This window comes from Drosophila novamexicana, unplaced genomic scaffold (assembly GCF_003285875.2).
Source record: "Drosophila novamexicana strain 15010-1031.04,08,12 unplaced genomic scaffold, DnovRS2.1 tig00000564-arrow-pilon, whole genome shotgun sequence".
NCBI classification, from domain to species: Eukaryota; Metazoa; Arthropoda; class Insecta; order Diptera; family Drosophilidae; genus Drosophila; species Drosophila novamexicana.
Window position 1 is genome coordinate 870,751 of NW_020824810.1, and position 17,625 is coordinate 888,375.

The 17,625-nt window shown below is 41.6% G+C and overlaps 3 protein-coding genes across 4 annotated transcripts in view; 1 reads left to right on the forward strand and 2 right to left on the reverse strand.

Moving 5' to 3' along the window:
- Positions 1 to 12,898, forward strand: part of LOC115762425 (diacylglycerol kinase 1) — a 51,199-nt gene extending 38,301 nt beyond the window's left edge. The window contains exons 13-21 of the mRNA XM_030704621.1: positions 1,753 to 1,884; positions 2,130 to 2,295; positions 2,363 to 2,449; positions 2,513 to 2,727; positions 3,639 to 4,676; positions 11,253 to 11,408; positions 11,477 to 11,705; positions 11,768 to 11,949; positions 12,222 to 12,898. Of these exons, the coding sequence (XP_030560481.1) occupies positions 1,753 to 1,884; positions 2,130 to 2,295; positions 2,363 to 2,449; positions 2,513 to 2,727; positions 3,639 to 4,676; positions 11,253 to 11,408; positions 11,477 to 11,705; positions 11,768 to 11,949; positions 12,222 to 12,311 (2,295 nt within the window). The 3' untranslated portion in view covers positions 12,312 to 12,898. The remainder of the gene's footprint in view (positions 1 to 1,752; positions 1,885 to 2,129; positions 2,296 to 2,362; positions 2,450 to 2,512; positions 2,728 to 3,638; positions 4,677 to 11,252; positions 11,409 to 11,476; positions 11,706 to 11,767; positions 11,950 to 12,221) is intronic.
- A 689-nt stretch (positions 12,899 to 13,587) lies between these two features.
- On the reverse strand, positions 13,588 to 17,226 carry LOC115762067 (ubiquitin-like-conjugating enzyme ATG10). Its single transcript, XM_030704155.1, has 4 exons — positions 17,147 to 17,226; positions 15,677 to 15,786; positions 15,481 to 15,625; positions 13,588 to 15,410 (listed from the first exon to the last, which is right to left on the reverse strand). The coding sequence occupies exons 1-4, from the start codon at positions 17,196 to 17,198 to the stop codon at positions 15,130 to 15,132; spliced, it is 588 nt and encodes a 195-aa protein (XP_030560015.1). The 5' UTR covers positions 17,199 to 17,226; the 3' UTR covers positions 13,588 to 15,129.
- LOC115762065 lies at positions 15,843 to 17,622 on the reverse strand. 2 transcript variants are annotated; one of them, XM_030704151.1, is made up of 5 exons: positions 17,539 to 17,622; positions 17,378 to 17,490; positions 17,158 to 17,299; positions 16,618 to 17,092; positions 15,843 to 16,550 (listed from the first exon to the last, which is right to left on the reverse strand). In XM_030704151.1, exons 2-5 carry the CDS (start codon positions 17,437 to 17,439, stop codon positions 16,069 to 16,071), a joined length of 1,161 nt encoding a protein of 386 aa, XP_030560011.1. In that variant the 5' UTR covers positions 17,440 to 17,490; positions 17,539 to 17,622; the 3' UTR covers positions 15,843 to 16,068. The 2 variants fall into 2 exon arrangements, with proteins under 2 accessions (XP_030560011.1, XP_030560012.1); XM_030704152.1 differs by having other exon boundaries at positions 17,378 to 17,478; positions 17,539 to 17,597.
- Between the last annotated feature and the right edge of the window lie 3 nt (positions 17,623 to 17,625).

The following is a 17,625-nucleotide window of genomic DNA, read 5'->3' on the forward strand; positions in this document are numbered from 1 at the left end:
GCGAAAGAAGTAAAGTAAAGTAAAATTGTTGGCATTGTTATCGGATGGGAACCGACAACCAAGTGTTGCTGCTGGCATTTTTTCTACTTCAAAGCATTTATTTAACAAGACAGTTACCGACTTGCGGGACTGCGACATTCCAGTGTGTGCACAAGCCCGGCATTTTTGTCTCCGAATACCGAGTATTTCAATTATTTTGATCAACACAAGCCACAGCGTCTGCCACTCAGTGCCAGGTCTCTGTCGATAGCTGCTATTTGTTTTGACACAAGCAAGTACTTGTTAAGCGGATGTGATTTTAACCAGCACACACATTTGCAGCTGTAAATTTGTGTTGCACTCGGTTCAGTTTTTGGCTTCGTTATGTCTACCGAATTGTCACGTCTCAAAGAAATTATGCTGCTGCATGCCACAGCGCCCGTGGCTGTGCCACACACACACACACACAGCAGCTTTATCGACGCCGCCTCGTGTGCTGCCAGAGCCAGAAACAACTTTGTCTAGACTCGACTTTGACAAGTGCAGCCGTCGAGATAATTCTGAATTCGTTATCTCAGCAGCAGAGACAACAGCAATAGAAGCTGCAAGCTCCAAGAAACTTTGCTCTCAAATGCTGCAATTGTAAATATTTCGTAAGCTAAATGTTGCCAGCAGCGGCAACAGTCAATAATTGCTGAGCAGTGCCACAAACTTGCCACAGGAGCTTGCACCAGATTTGTCTCCCTCTCTCTCTCTCTCTATCCTGCTTTCTCTGATAACATCAGGAATGCTTTTCGTATTTGCATTCGCATTTTGCCAGCATTTAGTGTGCAACGTGTGGCAGCAAACTTCATATGTGCCACAAAAATTACGTTGCTCACTTTAATGATTATGGCACCAGAAAAAGAGAAGTAGCTAGTCTTCGAAATATATGAGAAACCAAAATTAAAAAAAAACGAGAATACGCCGCATTTTTAATACCCTTGCAGATAATTGCCTTATGTGGACATGTGAGAATAGTTAAGCTTATAAATGCTGCAGGTATATGATATAATAGTGCGATCTTGATAGAACTCTTCCTATATGTAGAGAGCATAGTAAAACTTATAAATGCCGAATTGAATCAAGATTTCCTGATAGACAACTAAGTTTTCCACACAAGAGCTTTCTTTTCGAGCGATTGTTGCTATGACAGCTATATGATATAGTGGTCCCACCCACTCGGATCCGACATATCTACTGCCTGCAGCAGAAAGACGGACCCATGCAAAGATTCAAGAAGATAAGACTGAGAGACTAGTTCACATAGAATAAGACAGATGGATAGACGGAAAGAATATATATATTTAGAATATATTTTTGGAGATGTTCCCTTCGATGCGTTACACATTTCAGCACAAGTTCGTAATACCCTCTAAAGGATATATCCAAATGAGCAGCACAAAAAGACCGCGCTTTAATCTCATTTAACAATTTTTTTGGGGCAGGCGCTAACAAACATTTAATCGGATTCAATTAAAGCGCTTAAGCGAGCGTGCGTTGGGCTCGTCAAATAAATACGTATACGCCCGGCCTGCCCGGCCAGCTTGGGCCGCGAAGTATAAATTGAATTAAAGAGCGCTAAGTTTTTATGAGTCAGATTTTTGGGCTTTAGGTCTTTGGCTAATTTGATAGAAAAGCTCTTAAACTCTGCTCCTTCATATCTTCCTTTCTCTCTCTCTCTCTCTCTCTCTCCCCCCCTCTCACTCTCTCTCTATGTCTCGCCTTCTCTAGCTGCATAATCGCTGCGCCTCGTCCGTGAAGAAGGAGTGCACACTGGGCGAATATGCGGAACTGATTGTGCCACCGACTGCCATCTGTCCCGCCGTATTGGATCGCCAGCGTTCGGTTAATCAGGCGCACAAAGTGAGTTGGATTTCTGTGTACAAATTGAATTCTGACGCAACTGTCCATCCAAATAATTGGCAAAATTCTACTAATCCATTTCCAAATCCAAATACGCACGCCGCTTGCTGTAACTTGTATTTGCTTGTCTCTGCTACCAAACCATGAAAACAAACACGCACCCTGCCCATCAAAATTGACCCAATTGCAACAAAACAAAACGAAACCTTCTATAGAAATCACATATTCATCATCATCATCACCAGGCAACTCATTTTCAAATAACACCGCCGGATGAGCTGAGCTGCCCGCTGCTGGTGTTTGTCAATCCGAAGAGCGGAGGTCGCCAGGGCGATCGCATATTGCGCAAGTTTCAATATATGCTCAATCCCAGGCAGGTGTACGATCTGTCCAAGGGCGGGCCCAAGGAAGGTGCGTTGAGCGTCTTGTTTTTGCTCACAAGTTCGCATTAAATGCAAATTCTTTATTTTTTTGGCAGGACTTACGCTCTTTAAGGACCTGCCCAACTTCAAAGTCATCTGCTGCGGCGGCGACGGCACCGTCGGCTGGGTGCTCGAGGCCATGGGTAAGCAACTGCAGCAGCAACATCAAAATGGCAGTAAATTTTATAACCATGCCACATCCACAGACACCATCGAGCTGGCCACACAGCCCGCCATTGGGGTAATACCTTTAGGAACTGGCAACGATTTGGCCCGTTGCCTGCGCTGGGGCGGCGGCTATGAAGGCGAAAATATACCCAAACTAATGGACAAAATTAAACGCGCCTCCACCGTAATGCTGGATCGATGGAGCATCGAGGTAACCAACACGCCATTAACAGTTGAAGAGCTGCGCCCAAAGGTGAGCGATTCGCGTAGAAAATTAAGAACTAATTATAAATGCTGCAGGAAAGTTATTTTTTTTGTTTTGTTTGTGACTTTAAGCTAAAGAAATTTTATGCTTCATACATATACGATTGATTAACTGACAACTAGGAGTGCAAACCCTAAAAAGAAGTCACTGGTTCAACTAACAGCGTCAAGAAATTTCCTGCATTAAAACCGACAAGCAGGGCTTTATACCCAAAAACGTCGCTAGCTGAATTCTGAGTTCGAACCAATTCCGTGCCCAACTGACAACCAAGGCTACATACCGAAAGAAAGTCGCTGGTTCAATTAACATTTCGAATAAACTCCCTTGCATGCAACTGACAAACTGACAACCAGGACTGTAAAACCAAAAAAGCTAGTCTGGTTCGCACCGACTCCTCGCCTTAAGAACCATAACCAAACCAAATAAAAGTCGCTGGTTCGAATCATAGTACGAACTGATTTACTGCCTTATGCACAACTGATAAACTGATAACCAGGGCTGTAAGCCCGAAAAAGAAATCCCTGGTTCAATTTAAAGCCAGGGCTGAAAATCGCAAAGAAAAGTCGCTAGTTCGATTCATGCAATAACCCTTCCAAAACATTCTTTTAACGAAACAATTCAATTGAAAACTAAACAGGGAATCCGTTTGCGAATCGGTTCGCCTCAGAAACATTTGGCAGCCCTGTTGTTGTATGTAAAGAGAAAAGTTGCCAAGCAGACCGAAGCACAGCCAGAAAAATGCAATTATCGTGCACAGTTTTCGTAGCCTGTAGTTTGAACCTTCATGTTTGCGGTTTGGGCCAGCCCAGTCGAGTTGAAACCGAAAACCGATTACGCACAAACCAAATTTGGCTGCAGCCTGACTAACTGTGTGTGTGTGTGTCTTCGACTATTTGCAGGTAACTCTGCACTCAAACATGCAGAAGGTGATTGAATTGTCGCAAAGCGTTGTGGTCGACAAATCGCTGATCGAACGTTTCGAGGAAATCCAGCGGCAAAACCTCATGAGCAGCAGCTGCAGCGCCGACAACATGTCAGCTGGCAAACAGGCGGCGCCAACTGCGGCTGCGTCTGCCACATCGATTATGATGGCCACAACGACAACAACGAGGACAGAATACTCGCAGGATATGACAAGGACACTGGCAAAGGGACACGGACAAGGGAGTGCGATTGCAGCTGAAGCTGAAGCTGGCGACCGCACCAGCACAACCACCAAGAGCATTTCAATGTCCACATTCGAAACGCGACGCATGCAGAAAACATTAACTGCCACAATGAGCGGCAGCAGCAGCAGCAGCGGGGCCAGCAACACGAGCAGCTCAAGTGGCAGCATCAACACCAGCAACCAGCCCGAGCTGGCTGCCACAACGTGTCACAGCCAGCCGGAGGTGGCCAGCATGCAACTACCGCCAACTCGAACAGACGCAACTGAGAAGCAATCGCTCGAGATGCTGCTGCTGCAGCATAAGCAACAGCAGCTAAAGTTGGCAGCGGAAACAGCAGCAGCTGCTGCAGCAGTTGCGGAGGCGGCAACGGAAGCTGTCGCATTTGAGCACAATCAAAGCGATGAGCATAATAGTCAGAGCAATAAGCAGCAGTGCAACAACGTTAAGCAGCAAATTACATTGTCGTTGGATTTGTCCGACAGCAGCAGCAGCAACAACAACAACAACAACAAAGATGAGCAACAACAACAGGACATGCAACGCCAAGTGCCCAGCACGCCACAAACACCAAACACACCCAACACACCCAACACACCCATTACACCCACAACACCCTCAGCAGCAACAGCAACAACAGCCACAACAACGACAGCAATCGGCGCAATGCACAGCAGCAGCAACATGCCGCAAAAGCCCATCAAAGTGCAATCGGACAAGGACTGCACCGTGCCCTATAACATTATCAACAATTATTTCTCCGTTGGCGTGGTGAGTACAATTTAGCCCTACACAAGCCCCGTTCAGGCTTCCTGTTTTGTGTGCTTGTAAATCAGTCAACAATTCTGTTAGAGCCGCATTTAGTGCGGCGGCTAATGTCCTCTCATGGACAGATCTCGTTGCAGTGTCAGGGAACAGCACGACAGCAAATACAAATGGGCATTGCCTGTTTATTGTATACCCTTGCCAAGAAAAAGTCTTACAGTATTATTATCGAGTGTAGAGGCAGGCAGTCACATAAACAATCTGTCGATAATAGATTGGTTTATAAGAAAGGACCTTTGTCTAAATAAATATACATATATATATATATTTTTGGCAAAGAGTATTCAAACTGCGGCTGCACGCTTAAAACTGTTCTTCATTGTTTTTCCAGCATTTTCATTGTTGAAGGGCAAATTGTCACTGAGCAAGGGCTTTGCATTTGACAGAGCGCATTTAGTTTTTTTTTTTCTTTTTGATTGTGCATTCAAGGGATTTCGAATGCTTTATTTGGGCTTGTAGAGATTTCGCTTGTTTAAGCATAAACCAAAGACTTTCACATAAAGCAGCTAAGATCCGCTCAATTATGCTGATTCAACAACTTTATAAATTCCGCTGAAAAAATCACAAAGAGAATAAACAGAGAAACTCAGCTCGAAACTGGTTCCAAAATATTTCGCGCCAGCTCTCAAATAAAGTCAATATAGTCTGCTCAATAATTCATATGGATATTCATTTACTTAATCATTTATTCAGCATTTTCTGAAGTGGCGCACATTTCCGCCCGCTGTGGTGGGTGTTCGGGGCAAATGCAGCACACAAATGAAAGGTTGGAAAAGCACAGGTCTTTCTAATGCAAATTTCCGCGCGAATCGCTTGGAGTAAAACTTATAAGCCGCGCAATTGAAATGAAACGAATCCCAACTCAAACAATGGTTCTGCAATAAAGCATAGAACTAGAGAAAATGTGTTAGTCTTACGCATACCCTGTAGCTATTTGAATAGCCCAATTCACCTAGAGAAACAGACGCCTCTCATGCTCCCTGTTTACAGGGTATTACAAATCGCACCAGGCAACAAAAATTTCCATATTCTCAGCCAGGCGAGTTAGACCCAATTGCAAAAGTGTTGCACAAACACATGCAATTGCGAATGTGGCCAAAGTTGATTGCCAAACACACACACACAGAGAGAGAGAGAGCAGAAATACCAAATAGCTGTCGAGTTAAGCACACAATCACAATCAGAGGCTCATTTGCATCATAAATGCATCGATGCACTTGGGACTCGCACAGCACAGCAATCATTAGCACGAACCGAACTCAAAGGACTCCAAATGCAGACACGTTAGCCACGAGCCAAATATTGGGCTTGAGGCCTAATGCTGGTTAGGGTTGCAGTCCTCACTAAATGAGCCGCCCAAGTGACTTAATCATTCAGGCAACTGCAAAGAACAACGCCGGTTCGAATCCTAGTGTATGTATTGTGTATTAGTGTGTCGTCAAAGGTTGATAGTTTCTAGCAATGTCTTATACTGCAACTTCTTGGTAAGGTTTCTGTATCATTCAGATAACTAACAAGAAAAAACACTGGTTCAAATCCCAGCCCAGTCTAGTAGTATAGACAAAGGCCAGATCTTTTTTAACAAGTTAGGTGGATAGCTTTTAGCCTAAGACATAGCTAACGCAGTTTCTAGGTAAAGTTTTTGTGGCATTCAGTAACTGACAAGAGAAAATGCTGGTTCAAACCGCAGGCTAGTGTATGAACGTGTGGTATTATCTAATTCAAGAGTCAAGCTGCCAATGCATTTAAAAAAATTAAATTCTAGCTTAAGTTTCTGTGAAATCAACTGAAAAGGAATTATGCTGGTTCAAATCCCAGGATAATGTATGGGAGACCTATATATATTTTCTAAGCCAATGGCCAAAGCTTCACGGCTTTCTAACAAAGTTTAGTTCAAATCTTAAGCGTGGTATTGTTTTACGCGAGGGAGAGTTCAATTATGAAAGAAAGGTGGATAGTTAACAGCTAAGAAGCAAGAACAGCTCATAATAAAAATACAAATAATACTTGCTGAGGCAAAGGTTCACAACCCGGAGATCTAAATGAGACTAGAAAATAGTTACAGAATAATTCAAAGATGATCTCTTTTTTCCACAACTTTGCTGCAATACTGCAGAAATCCATTGTAGTAGGGTAAGACATAACTTTTGCCTAATAGTCAATAAACATCTAAGGCTCAGCAGAGCTCCATTTGGAGCCTAATGACTACATACACTAAATTCTAAGGGTCAGCTGTGACCATTAACAGATGCGCCAGCTATGCACTATTTAAATTAATGAGCGACAGTCCGAAGGCACTTGCTCTAATTACAATTGCCGACAACTGTCCCTTAAAGAGGGACAACAGGCAACATATTGCGCCCCGGGGACAATTTGACTGAGAAGCTGCCCCAAAAATAAAACACGCCCAACACCAAACCACACCACACACACACACGGCAAGGCAATAAATTCAAATGAGTGCGAGAATCTGTATCAGATGCCGAAAGGATGTAATTCGCCAACTTTTATTTTGGCTAAAGGCTTTTGAATAATTTAACACGAACCGGAGATGAAGATAGTATGTGCCAGGTTCCGGGCCCGAAAGTGGAAATCAAAGACGCCTTTTCTTTTCGTTTTTTTTTTTTTGGGAAGGGGGGAATGTGTGCGACTAAGTAGCTGGCAAAGATTTAATGCGGTCATAAAGAAAGGTTAAGTGGCTAATTCGCAGGCAGCCGGCCAGGACAGGACAGAACAGGTCCTGTGAAAAACCACGAAAAAAAAGAATGCCAACCGAAAAGGGAAAACGGGTGGTCGAGAAAATACTAAAGAAATGGCAACTACTAAAACGGATATGTTGTACAAATCAGCAAGGCGCAATGCGAGTCGTGTCCTGCGTCTAATCAAAATGGAAACACGCCCACAAGGGAGCACGGCACTTGGCAGGGTTTACGCCGAGCCGAGGTCCTGCGATAGTGTTTACTGATTTTATTTGTGTGTGTGTAGGGGGGCATGTGTGTATTTTGTAATGCTGCACCATTTGTCAAGTGCGGCTAAAGTTGAAATCCTTTTTGCGCAAACATTTCAGCACACTCCGACCGCCCCTCCCCCTAACTCCCCCTCCCCCTCCCAAACCCTACAGACGTAACTGAATATCAGCCTAATACACAATGAGCACACACAATTGCAGGCCATGCGTTTAAGATTCCCGAAAAAAAAAAACGTAGAAGAGAAAATCCTTGCCTAAATAAAAATACTACAAAAAGATGCCATCAAATGTTGTGTGTGCTGTTGTGCGTGTGTGTGGGTGTGGTGTGTGTGGGTGTGTGTGTGTGTGTGTGTGTGTGTGTGTGTGTGTGTGTGTGTGTGTGTGTGTGTGTGTGTGTGTGTGTGTGTGTGTGTGTGTGTGTGTGTGTGTGGGTGTCTTTCTGTATGTGGCTTTTAGTTTATTTATGACCTGATGTGCGTATGTTTAAACTGTAGACGTCTACAGCAAACTGTCGACGATTTTGTTGTTACATTTATATACCCTTTGAAATAGATTCATGCAAGGGGTATGCATGGCAAGCGAAATTAGAAGAACTCGAGGCATTCATAGACTAAGACTCGGCATAGTTCTTACTAATTGACAGAACATATCGTTGAATATAATTAAAATTTAGTTTATGCTGCGAATCTTTTTCAATTTAATATAACCCATTTCTTATGTTATTTGTTTTAACCCCGTAGAGGAACTATAATGAGTCCTTCATCTGTTCAGGTCTATGTCTACAGGGTATTTTGATGTCTCTTGTTCCCCTTTACAGAATCTGCATGCGTGCATGTCAGATAGGTTCAGATAGGTTTTTGAGGTAACAATCTTAGGGTATAATGTTCAATGAGATAGCCTGGCCTGTTGCTTAATGGGGTCGATAAGTCCCAAAAAGCGTTTGTCATCGAAATCGGCAACCCTTCTACCTAACTTTGCCCTACAATCTCGGTCTATACTGTCTTTAGTTCCTGCTTTACCCAAATCCTGACTAGCTACATTCTAAGTGAGACTTTAAATAAAGGCTCAGCACCTTGAAGTATATAAAACTGTTTATACCATGTCACATGAAAAATGGTACCCTCAAATACCCTATAGACATAGGTTTACATTTCCCACCCCCATAACTCGTGTGTAAATTGTAAATTGATAGTGTAAATTAATTTGGCATCTAAATCTGGCAAAATTATTTTCAAATCAGTCAAATTTGGCCCGAACCATAATATTATGTGAGGAGTCTTTCACACATTTCGGAAAATCCACCTCTTCTTGTGGAAAATGGAGGTCAGAGATTTTCTGGTTGAACTTTCAGCTTTAGATACATCTCCCAAGCATCTTTATGAAATATTATTTAAGTCGCGTTTAAACTTATTTGCAAGTATTTAAGTGAAATATAAGCTAAGACGTTGATTTCAAGATAGTACGGGTGAATTGAAATTTAAAACGGGCGGGAAATGGGTGAAAAAGTTATATCTACAATTTGAAGCACAAAATATGCCACGGGCAAGGCCAAAAAATACCCAACAACTATATATAGCTTGAATGGACCGTGAATGCGAATATTCTTAATTTTAAATAATAATTGGCTTGGCACTTACAGGGTATTCCGCTAATGGTTTCCTTTACCTTCGATTGTATTGTTATTATTGTGCGTGTCGTTGCCGCTGGGATTTCGCTTGTCGGCTTCATTTTGCATTGCCTCCGCTTGGCCAAGCCGTTTGGCACTCTCCGCCCTGGGCCTAGCATCTCGAGGAGTCTCAAACTTGTCATATGTGCGCATGTATGCCATATGAAATGCTGGCTCAAGTGCCAAGCAGTTGGCCCGCTTTTCCAGCTTAAAGCTTGAGTGAGCTGTGGGCGGGAGACGGGCGGGTGTGGGCCGCGGGTGGTAATGCGGCATGAAAAAGTATTTCACACTGACGCTTTGGTTTAACGTCAACAATTGACGTTAAGCGCGAACTTGTGCGTTGTTAATGAAAATGCCAACGAGAAGCAACAGCAGCATGGGGCAGGTTGAGTGTTTGTGCGGCGGGTTTGAGGCTTGTGGGGCGAGCGGGTCAAGGGGCGAAATTGTGTGCGTTGCGCTTTTGGCCCGAACACGGGTAGCTCAAAATGCCAGGCAACAGAAGCCTCCTCTTGTTATATACTCGCATTTTTATAGCATTCAATGTGCGTTTTATGCGTGCTGTGATAAAGCTGTCTCTTTAAAATTCCCTCCTCTCTCCGTGTCCCGGCATTGTGTCCTTAAAGTGCCATTTTATATGACCCTTACTTTTGGCCAACAAATTTCATAGCCCACATACGGCACACGTCCATCGTGCAGTTGTCAAGCCTTTTGGTCGGGCTAACAGGCCAATAAGTCGTTGTCAGCTAATTATTTAGGCCCTTATGCATTGGCTTTAGCAACTGCATTAGCATCAGCATTAGCATTAGCATCAATATCATTATCATTTTAAGGAAGCTGACACTTTGGGTCGTCTTTTAAATTAAAAGCTTTCCTCTGCCCGTCTGCACCTCGCACGCTGCTTGATAATTCAATTTGCGCCTGGGCTGTAATTAATCTTATTTACTTTGTGCGAGCGACAACCACAATTTAGACGAAAATGCCAAAGTGGGTAGCAGACCACATGCATGGTTTCCACTCCTCCGCCTCTCCGCTCCTGCTCCCTTGCTTCCTTCTCCTCCTAGGTTTACCTTTTGGCGTGCTGACATGCATAATAAATGCGCCTACAAATGTGCAACGTGTCGTATGAGCAACCAAACTGGGACAGCTGCCCCCGTCACCTGCCACCTGCCACCTTCCCACATTTCTTACTAGAGAGGAGCGCGTGCTTAGTTTCGCGGCACGACAAACTTGTGCTTTTTCGTGAGAGTCCAAGCCTCAACTGACAAGCACGATAAATAAAGGCAAGATAAAGCACGAAAGCACATGATGATGCACGAGAGATAACGGATTATATCTGAATATAGCAGATCACGTTTTATCGATATCAAGAACTATCGACCTATAAATTGACTGAAACCCAATCAAATGGGTTGTTAAATTAAATGTTTCGACAAAAAGCTTAAGAATCTGCATCCACAACAATTTATATAAAAAAAAGTGTTTTTGTGCGTGCTTGTGCCTTTTTTTCAGTGCATTTTGCGTGGTCGTGCCTCGCGAATTAAGCACGCGCCCATCTCAATTGCTTACCTCTTGGCCAACTTCTGCCGCCGCCGTCAACAGCTCCAGCTATTTCACTTGCTAGCCGAATATGCATAAAAATTAAAATGCTGCCAGGAGCTTCGTGTCGTCCTATATGTAGATAGGGCGTGATTCACATGGCTGATGACATCACGGCCAAGATAGGGCCAATTTGTCACTATATATATACATCGCACTCTATAGATATTTGCCACTGCATATCACATGTAGCTCTGTGCACAAAGTCAAGGTTTCGCTACGTGACCAAAAATGCAATTCGTTTAAAAATTTCTGCAAGCACTGATTGAGTTGATTATTTTGCCAACCGCAGGATGCCGCCATTTGTGTCAAGTTTCATTTGGAGCGCGAGAAAAATCCGCATAAATTCAACAGCCGCATGAAGAATAAACTTTGGTATTTCGAATATGCAACGTCCGAGACATTTGCCGCCTCCTGCAAGAACCTGCACGAGAATATTGAGATTGTGGTAAGTGTCCCATTGAATTAGGCAAACAAAATTATGCAAGAAACTTACCAATTTTGCTTGCGATGCAGTGCGATGGCGTTGCCTTGGACCTGGCCAATGGGCCGCACTTACAGGGCGTCGCCCTGCTTAATATACCCTATACACATGGCGGCTCCAACTTGTGGGGCGAGCACTTATCGCAGAAGCGCATACGCAAGAGTGCGGGACCATTTGGCAAGAGTAAGAAGCTCAAGTCCAGCGACAAGGAGTTCTCAGCGACCAGCTTTAATTCGGTGGATCTATCCGTGGCCATACAGGGTATGTGACATAATCCAAAGAATTTGCTACAGATAGAACAAGAGAGTCTTTCATCTCGATAGATTTTGGGGATCGTCTGATCGAGGTAATTGGCCTAGAGAATTGCCTGCACATGGGTCAGGTGCGAACGGGTCTGCGCGCTTCCGGTCGCCGATTGGCTCAGTGCAGCGAGGTCATCATCAAGACCAAGAAAACATTTCCCATGCAAATCGATGGCGAGCCCTGGATGCAAATGCCATGCACGGTGAGTAGATAAATTCATTTGCATCAAACTTGAATAATGAGTATCCAACTAAGCCGTGTTTGAACGAGTCACCAGAACCGATGAACAGAACGAGTTCGAACAGATCGACTCAGCAACATGTTCGAGCAAACATGTTGTGCCTAATGCAACTGCAACTTGAACACCGCTTGAGTCTTGACTTGTTCGAACGACACATTTGTTTGGGCATCCGAAAAGCGTTTGTGGGGGCCTAAAATATTCAATATTGATATATAATTTGTATTTTTATATAGATAAAGGTTACGCACAAGAATCAAGTTCCTATGTTGATGGCGCCGCGCTCGGAGAAAGGACGTGGCTTTTTCAATATGCTCTGCAGCTGATTCAGGCGCAGCGCATCGAGTGACTTCATTGGCCGGCGACAGGCCCTGGAGTCAGCCGATGAGCTGGAAGATGATTATCGTATTGTAACCAGAAGCACCACCGTCCATAATATACCTTAGCAAGCATAAGTAACTAAAGTGTTTATCACACAGGCTTTCACAACCAGTTCGCTTAGTTTTAAATAGAGTCTATAGTAGCCAGTGTTGTCAGCTCAGCTTAATTATAGCTAAATTTGGCTATTTTTAGTTGTCAGCCAAAAACATTTGAATATTTTAGCTGATATTAGCTGTTTTTTTTTGTTGTTGTTGCTATTTTTGCAGAGCAAGCAAATTCAGCTATTTTTGTTGCTATTTTTAACACTGGATTGAGCTACTTTTTGCCGCTGACAACACTGGCAATTAACAAATATATTAGTAATTGTGTATAAGACGAGTTCGAGTGAGTTGTAGAGCTTTATAAATAATTTTTAATAGTCAAAATATACCACTACGTACGCCGAGTACTATAAAAGTCACATACATTCCAGATGGTTCAGTGTGCTGTATATATATATATATATATATATATTTGTATATATATATATACATATGCATATGCGCAGCTAGTTTGTATATATCGTATATATATAGGATAGTTATATTTAAGTATAAAAAATCTCAGAGTTATGCATCAGTGTTAACCATGTGAAAGCTTTAGATGTACTATATAGAGTGGTACATGTATTTATTAGACACTGTAAGGACACACACACACACACACATTTAGACACACCCACACACACAACTTGTCCAATAATGCAACTAAAATGAGACCAAACATTGTAGTGCGAATTTTAAAAATAGTGCACAATTCTACACACGAATAAATATATATATAGATATATATATGGATATATATATAGACATTTACATATACATATTTTTACAATAAAATCCGTCGACATTTGAATATAAATGCTGCGCGCTGTGTGTTAACAAATTAGAGTTTTATTTGATGTACAAGGAGGAAAACGAATTTGTTTCTTTTTAAAAAAAAGCACCCACACATATTGAAACATATCATTGGCAACATTTTAAAAATTTTTTGGAATGAGATTTAATTAGTATATTGATTTAATTTGAACACACAGCAGCACCCGCATTAAGCTAGCAAATATTTATATAACATATGTTATTTATTTATTATATATTGTATATAGTAAAAATGTAACTTGATATACAAAATATCAATGAAATGGTGCAGCTTTAAATGAATTTTGATAAAGAACAAAACAAAAAATACAATACATAAAATCAGATACAACCAAGTACGAACAAATGCTAAATGTGTATATTTAATATAGTCCTATAATAACACGCATGTATTTGCCAGACACAGATACTCAGACAAACAAAACAAATGAAAGAACTAGAATCGAATCAATAACTGAGCCGAAACTTTAGTAAGTATACTCATAGACCCTCATCGGATTGTATATTTAAGTACTATAGTTAAACATTAACTGGAAGCTCTGTAGTACGTGCAACATATATAAATATATATGCATGTAAGTTGCAAGTCATATAATATATCAAATAGATGTACTATTAAGATAGAATAGAATGAATATTGAATTGATATTATTGAAGCATTCCTTGCAGGCATATAATAAGCATGCTCTAAACTATTGAATATTTAAATATATCAAATATTATGCTGATATATACACATAGTACCTATTTGTTTACCAACTATACAAGAGCATGAAAATACTCAGTTGTTGTATTAATAAGTCCATATATTCAAATAGAAATGTTGATGTCGAAGCTATACTCAGACATCAGGTGTTAGCTTTATGTTAGACTAGTCTAGAGATCAGATTCGAAGATATTCAAAAAATGAACTAAATAAACATGTATGTGCATCAGTTGTAATGCATGCGACATAATCTTTTTGATTTCAATTAGAAGCAAAGCAAATATATATATACAAAATGCATATAAATCGATTTAATTTTTTGCAAATAACATTTTCGATGCGAATCGTAGCGCCCACAAAACTGTGTATTCGTTTCCAAATGGAAACGAATAGCTTTCTTGTGTCTTGGCGTCGGGTTGCAAATGCCACACAGTAGCCAGTTAACATTAATTATAAATGAAAAGAATATATACTACTATTAGTGATAAATAAACCAAACAAACTATATAAAATTCAAATTAAATACAGTCTAAACAATAAGATTAATAACTATGTACTATATAGAACCACAGACTAAAGTGTATTTATTTACATAAAATAAGCTAAACTTAAAAAAAAAAAACTACACTAATCATATAAAAAATATAAAAATATCTATGACTTCAGAAGCAGAAATAGCCGGAATAGCAAATAAATTAACTAACTAACCAAAAAAGCCAAAAAATATAATAAATAAACTAATTAAAAAGCATCGATGTTAGTTGTCTAAAAATGAGTTAAAAATAAGTACTTTTCGAAATTCCCCCCATTTGTTGTATATAAAAATACTTATTGTACTCGTATTGTTTATACTTTTATTGTAGTATATTCATAAATGTGCCATTATGCAGCTTCAAGTGCTTAAACATTAAATTAATTAGGTATTTCGATTCGATTGAAAACTTGCCTCTGCTTTTTCTGGCTTATTATAATAAACCCCAAATTGGTTTTCGATTGTGCCAAGGCTCTTGAAATACATATATATATATATTATCTGATTAGAATAGAAAACAAAGAATCATAACCATCTATGTAAGCCACGCCTGTAATCAGTGTTTAAAACAAGCCAATATTAAATACAATCTATCTGTATAGATGTTATTAATCAATGCTTCTTTGGTTTTCTTCAATATATAAGCCGTAGGCATTAGCTAAACTTAACTTAACATACGGACCGTATATACTTATAAAGGTTAGTACAAGATTTCTACTCTGTTTGCCGAATTGGGCTAAAATGTCGCAGGTGCGGCAAGGATGCAGTGCCATGAATGGGCGAAACAGCACCGGATGCTCCATCTGCGTTAGCATTTCGTATAGATCGGTACGCGATGCGTCTGGCATAAATACGCTCCAAGTGGCCTCTAAATCCAAGAGGCGACCGTCTACGAAATAACTTATAATAATTGCTTAAAACTGATGTAAAAGCCGAATGGCATATGAGTTATGACTTACCTGATCTATGTGCTTGAAAGTAGACCATTGGCACCTGATAGGAGACGCTGTATACGATGTGATATTCCACATTAATCAGCTCATCGTTCGCTTTGCATTTGATCTTTTGCGTGTATTTCAGAAAACTGTTGGGTTCTCCGTCATCCTAGAAGATGAAAAATTAGTTAAGTGGAATTTAAGATTGAGCAGCACTCACTTTTTTATACAATTGCCAGCTATCGTTTAATTGCTGTGAGATGTCCAGAAATTGTTTGGCCTGGCTAAGAAACTCTGGCCAAGTGAATGTAGCGCTCATGTTGTGTTGTGCTAGTAAAGAAAAAGAAAGAAAAGATGAGTTAGGAACAGCACAAGATACATAACTTAGACTAGCTGAATATAAACACAGTTGTTATCTTTACATAATAAGCACATACATATATATATTATTATACGTAATCGACAAATCGAAACTGTTTACATTTTAAAGCTCCTCAACGTGGAATACTTAAGTATAAACACATTATTAACTTGACTACAAAGCAGTTAAGCGCAACCAACAGAATGCAGTTTTTAAAACCTATGATAAGATGAGGAGAGGCATTCTCTCCATTAAGAATTGCGTGGCTCCCCCTCCAATGCGGTCACCTGAATATTCTCATTGCGTCGCACTTGGACAACAGTCACTGTGCCAGCTTTGTCGTCAAACTTGCAGGTGACCGTGACCTCGCTTAGCTGAAAGGTGAAAATTTGTGAGCCGTATTTTGTGCGCAAATATACGGAACGTGGATCCGCCTCCAATATGTCCACAATGCATTGCTTATGCACCTGCAGCTCCAACAGCTGAGCCTCGGCATGCTCGTTAAAGCAAACGGTCAGCCGATGACCGGCCACCACCCAATTAGGCACACGCACTGCGCTGGGCAATGGTGGTGCTGACGGCGTTGGCTGTATGCCTAATCCATCCGCGTGTATATTGCTGGCGGTATAGCCAGCGGCGCCATATAGTTCGAGATCCGATTCTTCGCCGTCCGGCTCCTGTCGTGAATCATAAAAGTCGGCGCTGTTTTCATTCGGCATAGCAGTAGTACGACCTTTTAGGATGGACACAATTGGAATCAATGCAAAGGGAATCCGTGTAAAAGCCGGCCAAACACGCACCTGGGTCGACGCTTAGAGCTGGCGCATCATAATATGGTATATACGGTTTGATATCCAGTACAGGCGTGCCATCTACCATATCAGTGCCAAAGAAGCTTATGGTGGCGCCGTCAATCTTCTCAATTTCCACCAGCGACAGCCCAATGGGACAGGGGCGATGCGGGGAACGTGTAGAGAACACTCCGATTCGCTCGCCACCCAAACGTGGCGGTGCAACTTTTGCCTTCGGATGTGCGTTGTTGCGATGGAAGTGATAGATGAGCCACATGTGCGAGAAGTCGGTTAGGCCTTCCAGCGAGTGTTCCGGATTGGTAAAGACGCCATCGTTGAGCTGTATGAGGCTACGAAGTCGACTGCCCACGCTCGATTGGCGGGGCACGGCGCGCTTCTCTGGAAAGGCGCTGCGTATGATGCCAATGGGCTTAAAATTGGTCACACCCTCACAACCGTTCACATTGATAACATTGGTGGCGTGCTGGATGGTTTCACTTATGGTTAATATTGTTTGCTAAGATGCCCCCCCACTCACCTGGCACGCACCTGCAAAATGAGCGATTCCGGTTTGTCCTTGCCCTTGGCATTTATGTTGCTGGCGCAGCCTTCGCAGCGAAAATCCTGCAGCAGCCGGTTTATTGTTTCAATGTCCTTGCGCTGCACATGCTGCAAGTTGCGCACTTGCTGTCTGCACATGGAATCGAATTCAAGGTACATAAATAACTTTGAACTTGAACTTCAGCAATATGCAAGGATTTCATTGTACCTCAAGTTGTTAATCTCGTTCCGCGCAATAGTTAATTGATTTTTCAGATCATCCTCGTGCATGTTCGTAATGCGAAAACACCGAACCGAATATTGCTTACACTTAATTTAACACTAAAACATGTATTTAATATTGTTTCATTTCTATTCTCACATATTTACCTGTTCCTTTTTAAGCTGCCATTCGCTTTACCGCAAATTTGTAGCCAGTCAGCTCTGCATGCCTATCGATTTATTTGCTTGCCATTC